This window comes from Uranotaenia lowii, chromosome 2 (genome assembly GCF_029784155.1).
Source record: "Uranotaenia lowii strain MFRU-FL chromosome 2, ASM2978415v1, whole genome shotgun sequence".
Lineage (NCBI taxonomy): Eukaryota > Metazoa > Arthropoda > Insecta > Diptera > Culicidae > Uranotaenia > Uranotaenia lowii.
The window spans coordinates 425,273,990-425,290,272 of NC_073692.1; the positions used below are offsets into that span (position 1 = coordinate 425,273,990).

Consider the following 16,283-nt stretch of genomic DNA (forward strand, 5'->3'; position numbering starts at 1 on the left):
GTAATCGATTTTCTCTTTTCGCTTTACTCTGGAATTCTGTAAGTGACTCAAAATCGCACAAAACAATCACAATACAGACCCCGATTGTTTTTGGCCACATTCGATTTTGGAAACATCCGATTTTGGCACATGTCCCAAAATAAAACAAAAAACAGAAACAACATAACCTTGTAGTTTTCGCTTTAATAGGACCAATACAATTTCGACATATTAGCATGATAGACATAATACAATGACATAAATAGCAAATATGACAAAAAACAAACACTATCGACAAAACACAAAAAGTGCTGAATGCATCAAAAACAAGATAAAAAATGTAGTACTAAGTAAAAACAAAGTTGGGAAAAAAAATCGTTCGATTTTGACAACACAAAATGTTCGAGCGGGTTGCCAAAAACAATGACGGTCTGGTTCTTCTAGTTTATCCCTTTCAACGAATACCAATATTGTAAAGCTTTCGTGCGGTTTTTAGTCATTTGCAGATTTTTAAAGCTCAGTGGAAGTCGCCATCTTGGATTTCAAGATGTCGTTTGATAGAAAACTTCGACTTCTACTCGTTTGGTCCTTTCACTCAATGCCCATATTGTGGGAGTTCAGTGTTTAACAGCATTTTAAAGTTCGGTGAAAGCCGCCATCTTGAATTTCGAGATGCACCTGATAGCGAAATTTTCCTTCTTCTAGGTTAGCCCTTTAACCAATACCCATATTGTGCGGGTTTTCATGCGATTTTAGTTATTTACAGCATTTTAAGGTTCCGTGAAAGTCGCCATCTTGGATTTCAAGATTATCTGATAGAGAAATTCCACTTTAACTGATTCAGCCATTTTACTGAATGATCAAATTGTGTGAATTTCAAGAGACTTTCAATGATTTCAATCATTTTATAGTTCAGTGGAAGCCGCAATCTTGGATTTCAAGATGACGCCTGATAGCGAAATTTGTATTCTACTCGTTGATCCTTTTCAGCTTATATTGTGGGAGTTTCATGCGATTTTCAGTGATTCACAGCATTTTATAGTTCAATGGAAGCCGCCATCTTGTATTTCAAGTTGACGTCCGATAGCGAAATTCGACATCTTCTAGTTTAGCCCTTTTACCAAATACCAATATTGTGGGCCTTTCATGCGATTCTCAGTGACTAAAAGAATTTTAAAGTTCAACGGAAGACGCCATCTTGGATTTCAAGATGGCGTCGAAAAAAAAAATCAGCTTTTTCTAATTTAGCTCTTTCAATCAATACATATAAAGTGGTTGTTTAATGCGACTTTTTATCATTTGCAGCATTAAAAGTTCAGCTGATGCCGCCATCTTGGATTTCAAAATGGCGTCTGATAGCTAAATTCGACTTCTACTTGTTTAGCTCTTTCATTTTATGCGATTTTAAGTCATTTACAACATTTAAAAGATCAGCGGAACAACAAAATTTGACTTCAACTCATGATTTATTCCACAGGTGATTAACAACCAATCCGTTTTTTTTTTAAATGTCTATCCTCATTTACTGTACTAAGGATTAACAACTCAGAAATGAGTTGTCAAATCGTCAAATCTGTAGTAGTTACGATTTCAATCGATGCAGTTACACATGACCGCAAATTCAGCACAATTCGGAAACGCGTACTTCATCGCCAAAGCTCGTTCTAAGACTGACTCTTCGTTACCAATATTTCAAACGGACTCGTATTGCGATATTCGTTCGGTTTTTTTTAACGAAACTTGCTCAACACGAATACAAACAAAAGTAGGTACAGCACAGAAGAAATAAACTCACACAGTGTGATAGCTGATTTATTCAATTTAGGATGGTTCATCTCTCATCCAAGAAGGTGCACAATTTTAATGAACATTAATAAATTTTAATACTTTTTTCTATTGCTACTTCATACTACCACAAAATCGTAGCCATGTTGGTTGCAAAATCGAAGGGCTTAAAACGACGCCATGTTGATGGATCCACAATGCAAGCATTGGAATATATTTTTTCAGGCCTATTTTCCATCAATTCTATCATGATTGACCATCAGATTTGACGAGGCGCGTTTATTTTAAGATACTATTTCATACACATTTTACCTAAAATCTTGACTGGCAGTAGAAAAGAGGCTCATAATATGGTTAAAACATTGATATTTTGGCTATTAATTTTACCAGATCATATCTCAATAATGCAATCATCATTCATCAACCATTATGGTTGCTTGAAAAAATAAAAATAAAACTCCGAGAACTCACAGAATCGAAAAAAACAAAAATTCGTTACAAGTTTAATAATAGCTTTTTAAAAGCTTTGGTGACCAACATTGATGACCAACAATGATATGTCTTTATGACGTTTCTAGGGTAGAGCCGAATAGCCTTATTGGCTTTATTAGAGTCCAGATGATATTATAGAATGCGCTTTAGCTTTTTATGAAGATTAATGCTATAGTCCAAACGAAATTTTGCTGACCATAATAAAGCTAAAGTTGTTACTAGGGCACCGCATATGTGCAGCAAGTTTTAAACCCATACAGCAATACGGATGTGACGTTTGAGTTGAAGATTCGGATTGTCATACGTAGAAAGATCTGGCGTGGCCGCCAGATGTTCCGGAGACTCGCTTTTCTGACCTGGATTACGATGTCCTTCTTGGTACCACCATCAGGCGTTATCTGGCTACCAAGATACTGGAAGCACTCCACTTTCTCAACCTGTTGTCCAGCTACTACGAAATTGGAAGGATTTTCTATGTTGATTCCGATCGACTTGGTCTTTCCGACGTTGATTTTGAGACCTGCTGCCTTGGAGCTTTCGGTGAGGTCGTCGAGTTTGTTCTGCATGTCTTGTTGTCTTTGGGCGAGCAAAACAATGTCACCTAATTGCTTGTAAATTTTAATGATCCGTTTGTAGATCATGGTAAATCCCCAAGCAAAATATTTTTGAAACTTTTCGTATAAGAATGGAATATTCAATGCCTCTATAGTCAACAAATAAATTTTAAATCTGGGCTGTGTTTGTATAAAAGTTTTAAATTGGAAATTGGAATATTTTCAACCGATTCTTAATAACAACACTGTTACCTGCCAAGCAAATCGTAATGTTTGTATCTGACATCTAAAGAACTTTGTAATGTAAAGGTTTTAGTTCCGACATGATAATCGTATGTGATGTTTTTTTTTGATAATCAACTCTATACTGAACTTTCTAAAATTTTCTGAGAAGGAAAAGATTAAGTAATTTGCCAACTATCACCTATAAAAATTTGTGTTAGTGGAGATATATCAAAAACGAACATTTTTTATTATAACCCAAAGCCATCCCGCTCGACGGTATATCTCTGATCATAACTTTTAAAGGTTTTCTTGTAAAATATTTTATAATCATAAAAATTTTTGTTTGAAAAAAAAAAACAAATATTTCCAGCCAAACACTAACCAAGTTTTGCCTTACGCTCAATTCCTTCTGAATGAGCTAAGGCATAGAAAAAAAATCAAAGCAAAACAACATGGTTATCAATTTTTGGGTTATCAGCTCATTTTTTTTCTTCTCAACCATAACAAGAATGCGAATCCAATGTTTGTCACAGTTGAAGAACAGATGTTTTCAAGTGCTCTCACGCACGATCCATCGAGGTTGATGCAAACAAGAATAATGAGTTCCATTCATCTGCTGCTGTAAGTATAATCGAACAGTTAAACATGATTCTTAAAACCAATAACGCAGTTTAATTTTCTTCTTATCACAAACCGCTGCTCTGCGGATGAACAACGATTCGATATGGGACTTCAATTTTGAAAACGATGCGGCCGAGCTTGAGCACTTTCGCTATAGCGATCGATTGGTCTTTTTCTCAGCCGAAATTGAGGATCTTACTTTGGACGTTCTGGAACCGTTAGCATCAGTTCGAGAGTTAAGGTTTCGAAAAGGGTCTATCCGAACTGCCTGGCTACCGGAATTTGTGGAAACGTTTTCAATTCATAATGCGGAAACGAAAGAATTGATGATAAGTGTCAATCAAAACTACAATGTTGTGAGCCTACTCGTGGTTGGATGCCTGCTTGATAATGTGCCGGAAAATATTGGTCAATTGAGTGCCCTAAGAACGCTGGATTTGGGATTTAATCAGATTGAACAAGTGAACATGGACTTGTTTTCGGGATTGAGTAACCTGGAAGCGCTATCCTTACGATATAACAAAATTTTCGAAATTAGAAGTCCTGATGTGTTTTTTCTCCCAGCTTTGAAAAGTCTTATGTTGAACTCGAACAAACTTGAGCAATTGGACATTTGCGGGTGGAACATGGATCATCTGGAGTATTTAAGGTTGGATAACAATAACCTTCAGTATGTGGTGAATATCCTGGATCAGTTTCCAGTTTTGCAAGAAATAGCTTTAACTGGAAACCTAATGAATTGTGATTGGAAAAACAAACTTCTGGAAGACATTAGCAAAACTGAAATCTCCTATGACGGACCGTGGTATTGTGATCCCGAGTTGGTGACACCAGCCCCTGATGATTGTCCAAGTCGGTACATGAAAGCTCTTCTAAAGCGTCAAGCTGAAGATATATCTTCTTTACGAAGAGATTTCAAGCAACAGCAATCAATTATAGATCAAATGAGTCAAACTATTTTGAACCTTCAAGTGCAGCAAGTTGAGCAGTATACAAATCTAGAAGCAGCAAATCAGAAAATTTCAGATGTTACAGCCCAAGCAATTGAAACAGAAAAATTGCTAACTGAATACATGGAACAAAACTCTAAATTATTGGACTACCTTTGGATTAGCAATCAGGACTCCTTACAGTCTTCAAACGGTTAGATGCGAAAGTGATTACTTTTTAAAGATCGCAAGCCATTATCGATCCTGACCAAATTATTCATCCTTTTTCAGTGGAGTTAAGCACCAGTCTACAAAGAAGCACTAACGAGAAACCAATTTGGAGAATGACAGTTTATCACTTGAAAGCCATCTTCTGCCAAACGTCACCGCCATCAGTAACAGCGAGGTCCCAAAAAGCAATCTACCGAACCGAAAATGAAGACCTGGCGGCACAGCAGCGACGATTCGAAAGGATCTGTCGTAAAATTTGAAGATGTCATCGGAGTGAGGCAAAATATGGTAGCCATAAAAGTAAGAGTGATGTTGTTTTTTTTTCGTGCATGCCACCTAATTGAGGTTTTCATTCGCCTTGATGACAGCCTTTATGGGTTCTAGTCGCTCGATCAGAAGACTCTAAACGTAATGATAAAATTTGGTGTTTGTTATTAAAGGAAGGCAAAGGCAAGCTTGTTCAAATTGGAGTTTGAGAATATTTTCTAAAATAATTGTCAAATCATTTTTTCTTATAAAAAACATGCTAAAGATTATTGTGACAAAGAACAACGCATCTACTAAAAATCATTTTTTAAACCTTTCGATGTACTTACTTTTAATAATTTCATTTGTAGTTTGTAGTTGATTTCGATCGACTTGGACTTTCCGACATTGATTTTGAGACCTGCTGCCTTGGAGCTTTCGGTGAGGTCGTAGAGTATGTTCTGCATGTCTTGTTGTCTTTGGGCGAGCAAAACAATATCGACCTAATTGCTTGTAAATTTTAATGATCCGTTTGTAGATGATGGTAAATTCCCAATCAAATAATTTTTTTAATTTTCCGTATTAAAATGGAATATTCAATGCCCCTATAGTCAACAAATAAATTCAAATCTGTGCTGTGTTTGTATAAAATTTTTAAATTGGAAATTGGAATAACTTTTGATATTTTTAACCGATTCTTAAAAACAACACTGTGACCTGCCAAGCAAATCGTAATGCATGTATCTGACATCAAAAGAACTTTGTAATGTAATGATAATGATCAACTGAACTTTATGAAATTTTCTGAGAAGAAAAAGATCAAGTAACTTGATAACTATCACCTATAAAAATTTGTCAATGATACCTTCAATGTTAGTGGAGATATATCAAAAACAAACAAAGAACAACACATCTACTCAAAATCATTTTTTAAACCTTTCGATGTACTTACTTTTAATAATTTCATTTGTAGTTCTGTTGATCAAACTTTATGTGTTTGTACCCATTTTAATTGTACATACAAGAGAATTCAGATCGACGCAATTTAAACACTTTGAAAATATTCGAGAAAATATGTGATTTCAATCAAATCATTATTTTTACAAAAAATGGGGGAAGTTTGGAATGTTATAATCCTCCTGGTGTTCTTTCCTATGAAATAAGAAGTATAAATCCAGTTTAAAATAACCTGTCTATGCTATTTTTTTTTTGCTTGAGGCGGTTTGAAGTTTTCAGAAATGCCTTGAAGTGAATGAAGATTTAGATTCTAAATCAACATGCTTTTATCATTTGAATCGTAATTTTTACGATGCCATAATACTGGTAAAGTGTCTAAAATTAAACCTAAAAAAATTGAATCTTTATGTTGAGAACTTTCATGTGACATTTTGTAAATTCGAATATTCAATATCCAGTTCTACAATTCAAATTGAAATGACAAATCTGAGGTCCAACCAATGATAATCACCTAAGATTAGGTCAGATGAAATTCTTTATTTTAAATTCTGTTATAAATATTTATCAAGGAGCTCTTCACACTTTAAATTATCTAAGCGCTTAATGGCAACCAAAAGAAAAAAAATATCATCTGTGTTTTTTTTCACCAAGTTTTTCACGCATTTCAGATTTTGAGTGAACTGTGTTATTTAAATAGGATTTGGGTTGCAGCGCTGGAAAGTTTTTCAGAAAAAAGTTGTTTTAAAATAATGATGAAGATAAAAATATGTTGATTGTTCGATGAGATTTCCAATAACTTACGTGTTGGGAACCGCCGAGCAGCACGCACCTACCGAATAATTTCATCAGTGCTCCCATGAAGTGTCAACGATTCGATTTCTGGAGATTCTACTGTCATTCGTAGAATGAGTTGCAAAATTGTTAGCGCCTAATCTTAAAAGTGAAGCCAATGCATAAAATAGTCTACCTACTTATTCTAGTGCTTAAATCTATTATCACAGATTGTAATTATCACAGATTGATTAAAACTTAAACTAGTTCGACTAATCGAAGATAGATTTGAGAAAACTATTGGTGAAGGCAGTGTAGAAATCTGCACGAGGATTTGAAACTTATCTTTTGATTTTGTTCGGATTTTAGTCGAAACGGCCTTTGAAATCTACACACAAATAAACGTAGATTTCAAAGGCCGTTTCGACTAAAATCCGAACATTACATTTAGAATTTCTTAGTCCTTTTTCGCCCTCAAACACAGAAATAACCGCAAGAATGAATTGTTGCATCATGAAATAAATCATATAATTATCAGCAGGAGCTAAGCCTAAAATTCATGGAAGCTTTCCAAACCTGTCGAATAAAAAAATCAATGCATAACTCTACGATATAAAGAAAATTCATAAGCTGCTATTTATAGATAAAAAATATAAGAATGATAACAAGGTTTCCAGAATTTTTCAGTTTCCAGGCCTAAAAATTCCGGACAATTTAATATAAAACCTTTCAAAATCCGGGCACTTTGTTCTCAAATTGGCGACCAAAAATCCGGAAAATATACTGGAATTTTTTTTTCATAAACAAGAAATTACTCCAGAAAAATCAAGAGAAGAAATTGATAAAAAAATCTTTGAAATTCATCAACTTATTTTTAATTGTATTTTAGGCTTCCAAAAAACATTCATTATCATTATTTTTGTAAAAATTTCTCAAAAAAATTCGTTTTGGATGCATACAATACTACATTTTAACAACAAAATTTGTTGTTTTTCCACTCCTATAGGCTCGTATGCGGTAGAATATTTTTTGAAATAAAAATTACTTCTCCAGCCAAAAACAAAAAAGAGTTCCATCCTGAATTTGAAGATACAGCTTAAAAGGGAAAAGTAAGATGCGATAGATTTCTTAAACCCTCGTCCGCATAAGATTTCATTACCCTAATCAGCACTAGGAGTGTCAATTTAACACTCCAAGCTAAAATCGTCATAACTCTTTTTATATCTAACCGATAACAATGAAACTTATATTACTAAAAACCTTGTAATGTCAGTAAAATATGTTTACAACATTATATATAGCTAAATCTTATAGTTTTCTCGTTATTCAGCATGAAAGAAAAAAAAAAACGAAAAAACATGCCTCAAAAAAAGTGCTTTAGTTCATATATTAAACGTCCAAAAAATATCTGCCTTATGCATATGAAAGCTGAAGTTCATATCTACATCATGAAGCCAAGAAATATTTTTAAATTTTTTTTTAATGAAATGGTCACAAAAAGTTCAAAAAAGTGGTCTGAAAAACCTACTTTTCATTAGATTGCTAGTAAAAACTGTTTGAGTGGTGGTAGAATTTTTGAAAACAAAATATCATTACAAATTTTATTCTAATTCTGACATTTTGTTTTCTTTAGATTTTTGATGCAAAAAAATTGAATTTACTGGAATTTTTCAAAGTGGACTTTTTTGCGCGTTTTTTTATAAATTAAAATTTCATCTGTTTTTGTGGTCCACCGTCAGGTTGTACCCGGATTTTCAGTGCTTTTACTTTGTTTGGAGTATTTATTTTATTTTATTTTATTTATTACAAATATGTAGTATAAGGTAATTCAATTCCTTTTAAATCACTACACTTAGTATACTAAAGTTCGGAAAAAAGATCATGTTTCTTAAACTATTATTCTCTTGTGAAGGAATTGAAAACAAAAAAAAATTACTGGTCCCCCCCATTGAAAAAGTTATGACACTCTCTTCGAAATGTATTTAAGGAATTACTAGATTTGATACTGTTTGGAAGATTGTTCCAAACAGCTATGCCCCTGACAAGGATAGATTTACTATAGCTTTCGGTGTAATGACGGGGGATTGTATAATGGAAGAGACGATTACTTCTTAGGCGTATGAGTTTGTTAAATAAGTAGAAGGGACACCTCAAATTGATAATCTTATAAAGTAAAATATTTGATCTCAATTTGTAAAAATTATCAAATGAAGTACCCAAAATATGCATTTGATGGTGACTAACTCCATGATAGCGAGACAGGTTGAAAACAAAGCGAATGCAACAGTGTAGAGCAATTTTTAGTCGATTCATAACAGTTAAGTGTCCACCTATTAAAAGCTCAGCTCCGAAAACAAAGTGCGGTACTATCAACGCTTTAACTAACAATAATTTTGTATTGACGGGTAAAAAATATGAGGTTAATCGAAGCATTCTCAGGGTCCCATAGATTTTGGAACACTGTGCATTAACAAATGATTTCCACTGTAGATTATTTTGGATAATAACTCCTAAGTTGGAAGCTTTCTCAACAAAAGCAATGCTGTCGTTGCCGATTATGAGAGGTGGTAGAGTTACTGTATCGAAAGAAGATGGAAAGAACATAGCTTTGGTTTTATCGCTATTGATTGGTAATTTATTTTTATGTGCCCATCTATGGATGTTCATTAGTTCTAAATTCATAATATTTGTTATGTTATCAGCCTGAGATCGTGCAACTGAGCAATACACTTGGACATCGTCAGCGAACATATGGATTTTGCTACTTCTGCAAACACTAGGCAAGTCGTTTATGAACATGGAGAAGAGTACTGGGCCTAGAATTGAACCCTGAGGAACACCTGAAATGACTGGCAAGAGTTTAGATGGACAATCTTTACACGCGACAAACTGCACACGATGTTTAAGATAAGATTCTAAAAGAGTAACGGCGCTTCGAGAAAAAAAGAATTGATTCGTTAGCTTTGAAAGCAGTTTAACGTGAGAGACTCTATCGAATGCTTTAGAGAAATCAATCATCAATAAAACTGCTAGGTGCTTTTTATCTATTGCACTGTGAATGTCGTCAAGAACCTTTATTAACGCAGTGGTGGTGTTGTGCTTAGTTCTGAAACCTGATTGAAATTCATTAAGAAAATTGAAGGTGTTCAAAAAAAGTTGAATTTGTAGTTTGAGGATGCGCTCAAATATCTTAGAAAGTACGCACAATATGCTTATCGGGCGAAGGTTAGACAAATTATTGCAATTTGATTTTTTCTTAATGGGAATAATCTTGGATACCTTCCAATCTCTTGGATATTTACTTGTTGTGAGAATAGCATTAAAAAGCTTGTTCAAAGGACTCAAAAGCGATGGTGTCAACATTTTCAAAAATTTGAGAGGAATTTCATCGGGACCTACAGCATTTGATTTTACGGAATTAAAAGCTTTTAAAATATCATCATTATTGATTGTTGTAAACTGAAATCCAAATTCGTTGTCTTGCAAAATAGGAAGATGAGAATCGTCAGTTGTGAAATTTGACGCAAAGTATTCATTTATTTCATCGCTTGTGTGCCTGAGAGTATCATTATTATTCGCTTTACGGTTTTGGATCTGCTTCAATCGTTTCCAAAGCTCTTGACTGGAATTGGTGGTAAGAATACGCGTTGAGATATGATCAATTTTGGCACGTTTAATCATGTTTGAAACTAAATTTCGCAATTTTTTGAATGCTGAAAAATTTATTGGTGATTTGGTCCTAATCCAAAGACGGTAAGCAACATCTCGATTTATCATAGCTTGTTGTATTTCTTGTGAAAACCAGGGGTTTCTTCTCGGTGAAGATTTCTTCAAAGGAACGAAGTTTTGGAACAAATCTGTTATCCGTTGATTGATTATTGCAAGTATTATTTCGGGATCATCAATCTGGTCTAAGGGACTCCAATCGAACGAGTCAAAGGTTGATTGTAGAAGATTAACATTTATGTTCGAGTAGTCCCTAAAAAAGCTAACATTGTTATTGCTGATTCGACAAATATTAAGTGAACCAAAAATCATGTCGTGTTTGGAAAAACCGGGTGTCGATACTTGATCGTAGTTTAGGATAAAATTGTTGTTGTTGGTGATTAAAAGATCAATTAAAGAGCATCCACCTGTATGAAAATGAGTAGGATTTGTATTAACGCAAAAAAGGCCCAAATTTTCTAGAGTGTCATTAAATTTTCGAGTTGGTTCGCACGGATTCAGTAGATTTATATTAAAATCCCCAAGCAATAGAATTCTATTATGCATGAAAGCGACGTCTGTTAAGAGTTCATTCAATTTATCAGTACAATCATTTCTGGGCGGATTATAAAAAGCTGCGAAAAGAAATGAATCATCGCCTAAGGAAACTTCTATGCAAAGGTATTCGATTTTATCAGGACAGTCGAGGCTAGTACTCGAGGATGCAATGGTCGTACATTTGAGATTATTCTTGTAGTATATAGAAATTCCACCCCCTCGGGAATACTGTCTATCATTTCGCAGAAGTTGGTAACCATCAATTGCAATAGAGTTATCAGATACTGAACTATTAAGCCACGTTTCCGTTAAACAAAGAATATCGATTTTGCTGTTTTCGAAAATGCCCGGTAACTCGTTAAATTTACACATTTGTCGAGCACATAGACTTTGAATATTTATGTGGCAAAAATTCAACACATCGGATCGCAAAGTACAGTTCATAACAATTCGAGGTATAGTGATATTACTTACATTGTCAGGAACATTATCAATATTAAGAGGCATCAAATTGTAAATATTTAATCCTGAGAGCACATAACTTTTTCAATCCCCAATTTACCAGTAAGTTTAAATTACAACTAATTATTTCTTTTACACAGTTCATTTTCATGTAATGGCCAAGATTCAAAACAGTCCATGTCATTATAGTAATTTGTAATACGTAAGAGGTAATCACGTTGTCTACCAGCGACGATCCATCGGGAACTAACAGCAGCAATCCATCCGGTAGCGACTCTACCGGCAGCAGCACGTTCATGACTTTTAGGACGGAAGGAATCACAGATAGCGTAAGGATGGGAATCATGGGATAAAAGGGAAGGAAAAAGAAAAGCGAAAAGGAAGTTTGTTTTTGTTAAGACTTTTAGGAGGCGGACGGATTCAAAGGAGCTAAAGGATAGGAGTCAAGGAATGTATTGGGTAGGAGAGTGATATAAACAAGGATAGGTTTAATTAACAGCTTGGTCGATTGAGGTGATGATCTTGGGTGTGTCAGCATCTGAAGTTTTCACATACACTAGTCCATTCTTCGTAAACGTTGAGTGAATTGATCCAGATCTCTTGAGCTTCAACGCCTCACCCCGAAGCTTGCGAGTGGACTCAGAGAGATTTTCATTGATGAATATCCTCCGGTCTATGTTGACACCGATGTGAGTAAGCGCCAGATCGCATTTTTTTAGATATCGGCTATAGAACTCATTTCTCACGCTCTTGGAGGCAAATTCAAGTAATATAGGAGGTGAAGAAGACGGCTTTATTGGAGAGCGCGACAAACGCTTTGAGTTCACCAGAGGGAGATCTCCATCGGCATAACCAAGTGCGTGAGAGATTTTGCCAGCGATATCTCCAAGGTTTTCATTTGGTACAAATGGTACGCCGGTGATGATGAGATCGTTAGCCTTCGCGAGATGGAGTGCATTCTCACGAACAACCTTCAACTCTTCTTGGACAGCAGAAATGGATTTTGAGCATTCTTGCTTGTATAGGTTGACTTCGTTCCTCAGCGTAGCAATTTCGTTTTGAAGGTCGGTTTTGGTTTCAGAGATTTTCACTAAAACTTGTTCGATAGCAGCGTCAATCATGCTCTGGATTCGTTCCAAAATATCGGTGAAATCAGTTAACTCGTCCGAAGCGTCGAGATCCTTCTTCGATCGCTTTGATCTGTCTTTGCCCATCGCAAGGTAGTATTGGTGGAAGCACAACTCGGTTCCGAAAACAAAAGCTGGGGCGATCCAAAAGGTTCGACAAACCTCGAAAACGGCAAGATTTCAAAAAGTTCTTAACTCACAAACAAGACTCGTATCGTTAAAACTTCGAGGTCTCCTCCAAACAGCGTACACCAAGGCAAATTTTTAAAGAATAAACTGCGCGGAAACGGTAGTTTAACACGGGTTAAAACGGATTTTTATCGGTCCAAAAAACAACTAATGCTTATGCATCCCGTACACTCAGAGAATTCACATCAGAGTATATTCATTGGAAAGCACATTTAATCTACATTATTAGTCATATTTTTTTTTAAACTCTACCATCGCTCAAACTGTTTTTACTAGCAATCGAATGAAAAGTAGGTTTTTCAGACCGCTTTTTTTTAACTTTTTGTGACCATTTCATTAAAAAAAATTAAAAAAATATTTCTTGGTTTCATGATGTAGACATTAACTTCAGCTTTCATATGCATAAGGCAGATATTTTTTGGACGTGTAATATATGAACTAAAGCACTTTTCTTAAGTCATGTTTTTTCGGTTTTTTTTTTTTCATGCTGAATAACGAGAAAACTATAAGCTTTAGTTATATATAATGTTGTAAACATATTTAACTGACATTACAAGGTTTCTATTGATATAAGTTTTGTATGAAGTTCAAAACAATTCAAATGAATTAAATAGATTTTACTTTTGGAGTGTCAAAATGACACTCTAAGTCGGAAAAGGGAGTTTTTCTGTCCAGGCTTCCAGAGTTCGTCCATAAATAAAGTAAAGACGCAATATTAAAGAACTTTTGAGTTCATTTAGGGTCCCCGAAGAAATTTTTCTTTTTTTGAAGCTTCTGAAAAAAGTTACAGGCATTCAAACTTGCAATAGTGTCAAAATGACACTCTTATGCGGATGAGGGTTTAAGCTATAGCTATAGCTATAAGTACACCAATGAAAAGTTCAGCAGATTGTTTCGAATTTTCGAATTCAGTATTGAGCATTTTTTACTCAATGTCTGTTGATTTCGTAATCGATTTTACCTAAAATGCGATCAATCACATTTCCCAGAGGAATCAACTGGCAGAAAACAAGCTGACCAATCCGGTTAGAATTAAATCTAATAAAACACACTTTAAATCTGACCAGATCCAATTTATCTGGCCATAAACTGCTTACCGAAAGCAACTCTTGAAGCGATTCCATTCAGTGAGCTGTCAATCTTCCGTCGCCCGTAACTTCAAACTTGCCGCTACAAGAATGGCACACATACCATAAGTATTCCAGTCAAAGCGTGGCGTGTTGTAGTAGATCTCCCACAGTCATTAGTGAATAAGAACTCACATTGCATCAAAGCTATTAAATTGTTACCTGCCCACCTACCTTCTGGTTGCACATTTTTCTCCCAACAAAAAATGAACAAGGGGCCCAGTCACCGCAAAAGGAATTGCTTTGTCAATCGATTTTATGACGAAAATATTTGACTTTTGATCGGCTCAGTCGAGATTAGGATCACGACGACGGCTTAGTGTAGTGCCATATTTGCCTAACTTGTGCCACAGTTTACTTCAATCCATGATCCAAGTTAGGGTAGGTATCGGTTATTAATTTATCATCTGCACACGTTTGGCGCCCTGATCATTGATGGAGCCAGAAAATGGTTAGGTTTCTACCGAAGACGGAGGGTATTCGCGGAAACATTCGAACATGAACCATCAAACGAAATCAGCCAGCATACAATTGCGAGACATGTGACACGAGACGGAATCACTTTAAAATATTTAATAAATCGGCCAACCTACTCACTTACCTACTTACATGATTACCTACTTGAGAGAGGGTTCACTTTGGCACGATTCTGGCTGGGTTCGAGGGCTCATGATTAGGCTCCACAAAAATGAACGGTAGCTCATTCAAATCAGCAGGGGTTATGAGACTTCTACTTGTGTTTACTTCTGCTGGTGACTAAGGCTAATTATTTTGAGAAGTTAAGTATCTTTATTTTTGTTGTTATAATTTTGTTTGTCTGAATATGATGATTTTTTTCCTCAGAGCCACATTTTTCACAGGGCAGGAAACTTTTTCAAATTTGATATTAAGATGTGGTAGGCTCAATATGAACAAATATCAAAAACCTTTTTTTATAATCTTTAACTGTTTGTGTATGAGTATGTATGTGTGTGTTGGTTATCCACAATAGGTGCACGGATTTACCGCAGTTTCCGCTTAAGTATGTGTTCACATGCATTCTTTAGATTGTTGAGTTCGACAAATCTCCTATGCAGCACATACAACTCTGATACACCATACCCGGACCTCATGGCATCATATGAACTGTTATATAGGGAATGTATTGTGTTGATAAAGGTTTTATTTTGAAATAACGAGTCAATCAGGTGGGCTCGTTTACTTACAGGTATTCCAGCATCCGTGTAAATACCTGGCCAGCTGGCAACTGATCGAACATTATTATTATATAGTCAGTTATATGAGGAAACACATCTTACCTGTCGGCCACTGATGGGATTCGAACCCAAAAGATTTCTGGCCGGAAATCGAACACGGTACGCCTGGCATACCAAAACCAGACTCGCGCCAGTCTATCCACTTGACCACATCGGCGCTTGCAATTTGAACTTTCATGTTTTTATGAGAAAATAGAATATTTTGTACAAAAAAGTCTTCTTTATTTGTGAAACCCAGTCTGCTAATGGGATTGGTGCCAATTTATAAATTCTCTAAATGAATTTTTCCGATGAACAACTTTGTCGAAGGCCGGAACTTCGTATATTATTAGGAAAAAAAGTTATTAGTTGTTTAAGAGGGGTATATCTCTTGGCATTGAAAAACCATAAATTTATTTGACATCACTGCTTGTGCCTCCTGAAGTATTACATGGAAAAAAGTTACGCAATATATTGGTAGGCATCTAGCAGTGATGTCAATTGATTGTTTTTCAATGCCAAAAGACATACCCCTGTCAAACAGCTAATAACTTTCTTTTCTAATAATATACAAAGTTACGGCCTTCGACAAAGTTGTTCAGCAGCAAATTTCCTAGAGAATTTATAAATTGGCACAAAACGCAGAACCCAGGTTCCACAGAAGAAACAAAAGTTTTGTTGATTTTTCAGTACAAAATATTCAATTTTCCCATTCAAACTTGAAAGTTCAAACTTACTTATGCGAACGTTACTTAAAATCTGCAAAAATATCATGGATGAATTTTGATCCCAAAAGGAAGCTTGCAAGACCTCAGGGTTTGAGAAAATTAAAAATGCCCTCAAATCTGTTGAGCAGCAGCAACAATGAGCATCTTCGGCGTGGAAAGAAGAGAACAACCAACACGTTTAAATGTCAATATTGGAATAATGTTATTATGCGTAACCATCTTGATTATATAGATACATGAAAAACTCTTAGCGCACACATTGCACAACGTGTGTTGAATTGATACGGCGATATCGTGTTCACAGCTCAGCAAAGTACTGCGCCGGACTACAACCATCGCCTTCAGCTCAACGACCCTTTTCA

At 35.3% G+C, this 16,283-nt stretch overlaps 1 protein-coding gene across 2 annotated transcripts; it reads left to right on the plus strand.

Annotated features, from left to right (window-relative positions):
* The first annotated feature begins 3,546 nt into the window (after positions 1-3,546).
* LOC129749205 (SLIT and NTRK-like protein 1) lies at positions 3,547-5,133 on the plus strand. 2 transcript variants are annotated; one of them, XM_055744134.1, is made up of 3 exons: positions 3,547-3,656; positions 3,706-4,799; positions 4,877-5,133. In XM_055744134.1, the coding sequence occupies exons 1-3, from the start codon at positions 3,556-3,558 to the stop codon at positions 5,074-5,076; spliced, it is 1,395 nt and encodes a 464-aa protein (XP_055600109.1). In that variant the 5' UTR covers positions 3,547-3,555; the 3' UTR covers positions 5,077-5,133. The 2 variants fall into 2 exon arrangements, with proteins under 2 accessions (XP_055600109.1, XP_055600110.1); XM_055744135.1 differs by having other exon boundaries at positions 3,706-4,812; positions 4,877-5,015.
* Positions 5,134-16,283: the final 11,150 nt, after the last annotated feature.

Excerpts from the sequence above, each read along its gene's own strand:
- LOC129749205 (XM_055744134.1), top strand. The coding sequence starts at position 3,556 with ATGTTTGTCACAGTTGAAGAACAGATGTTTTCAAGTGCTCTCACGCAC. Across the intron at positions 3,657-3,705 it reads AGTTCCATTCATCTGCTGCT|TTTAATTTTCTTCTTATCAC; the intron begins GTAAGTATAATC and ends CCAATAACGCAG. Across the intron at positions 4,800-4,876 it reads CTCCTTACAGTCTTCAAACG|TGGAGTTAAGCACCAGTCTA; the intron begins GTTAGATGCGAA and ends ATCCTTTTTCAG.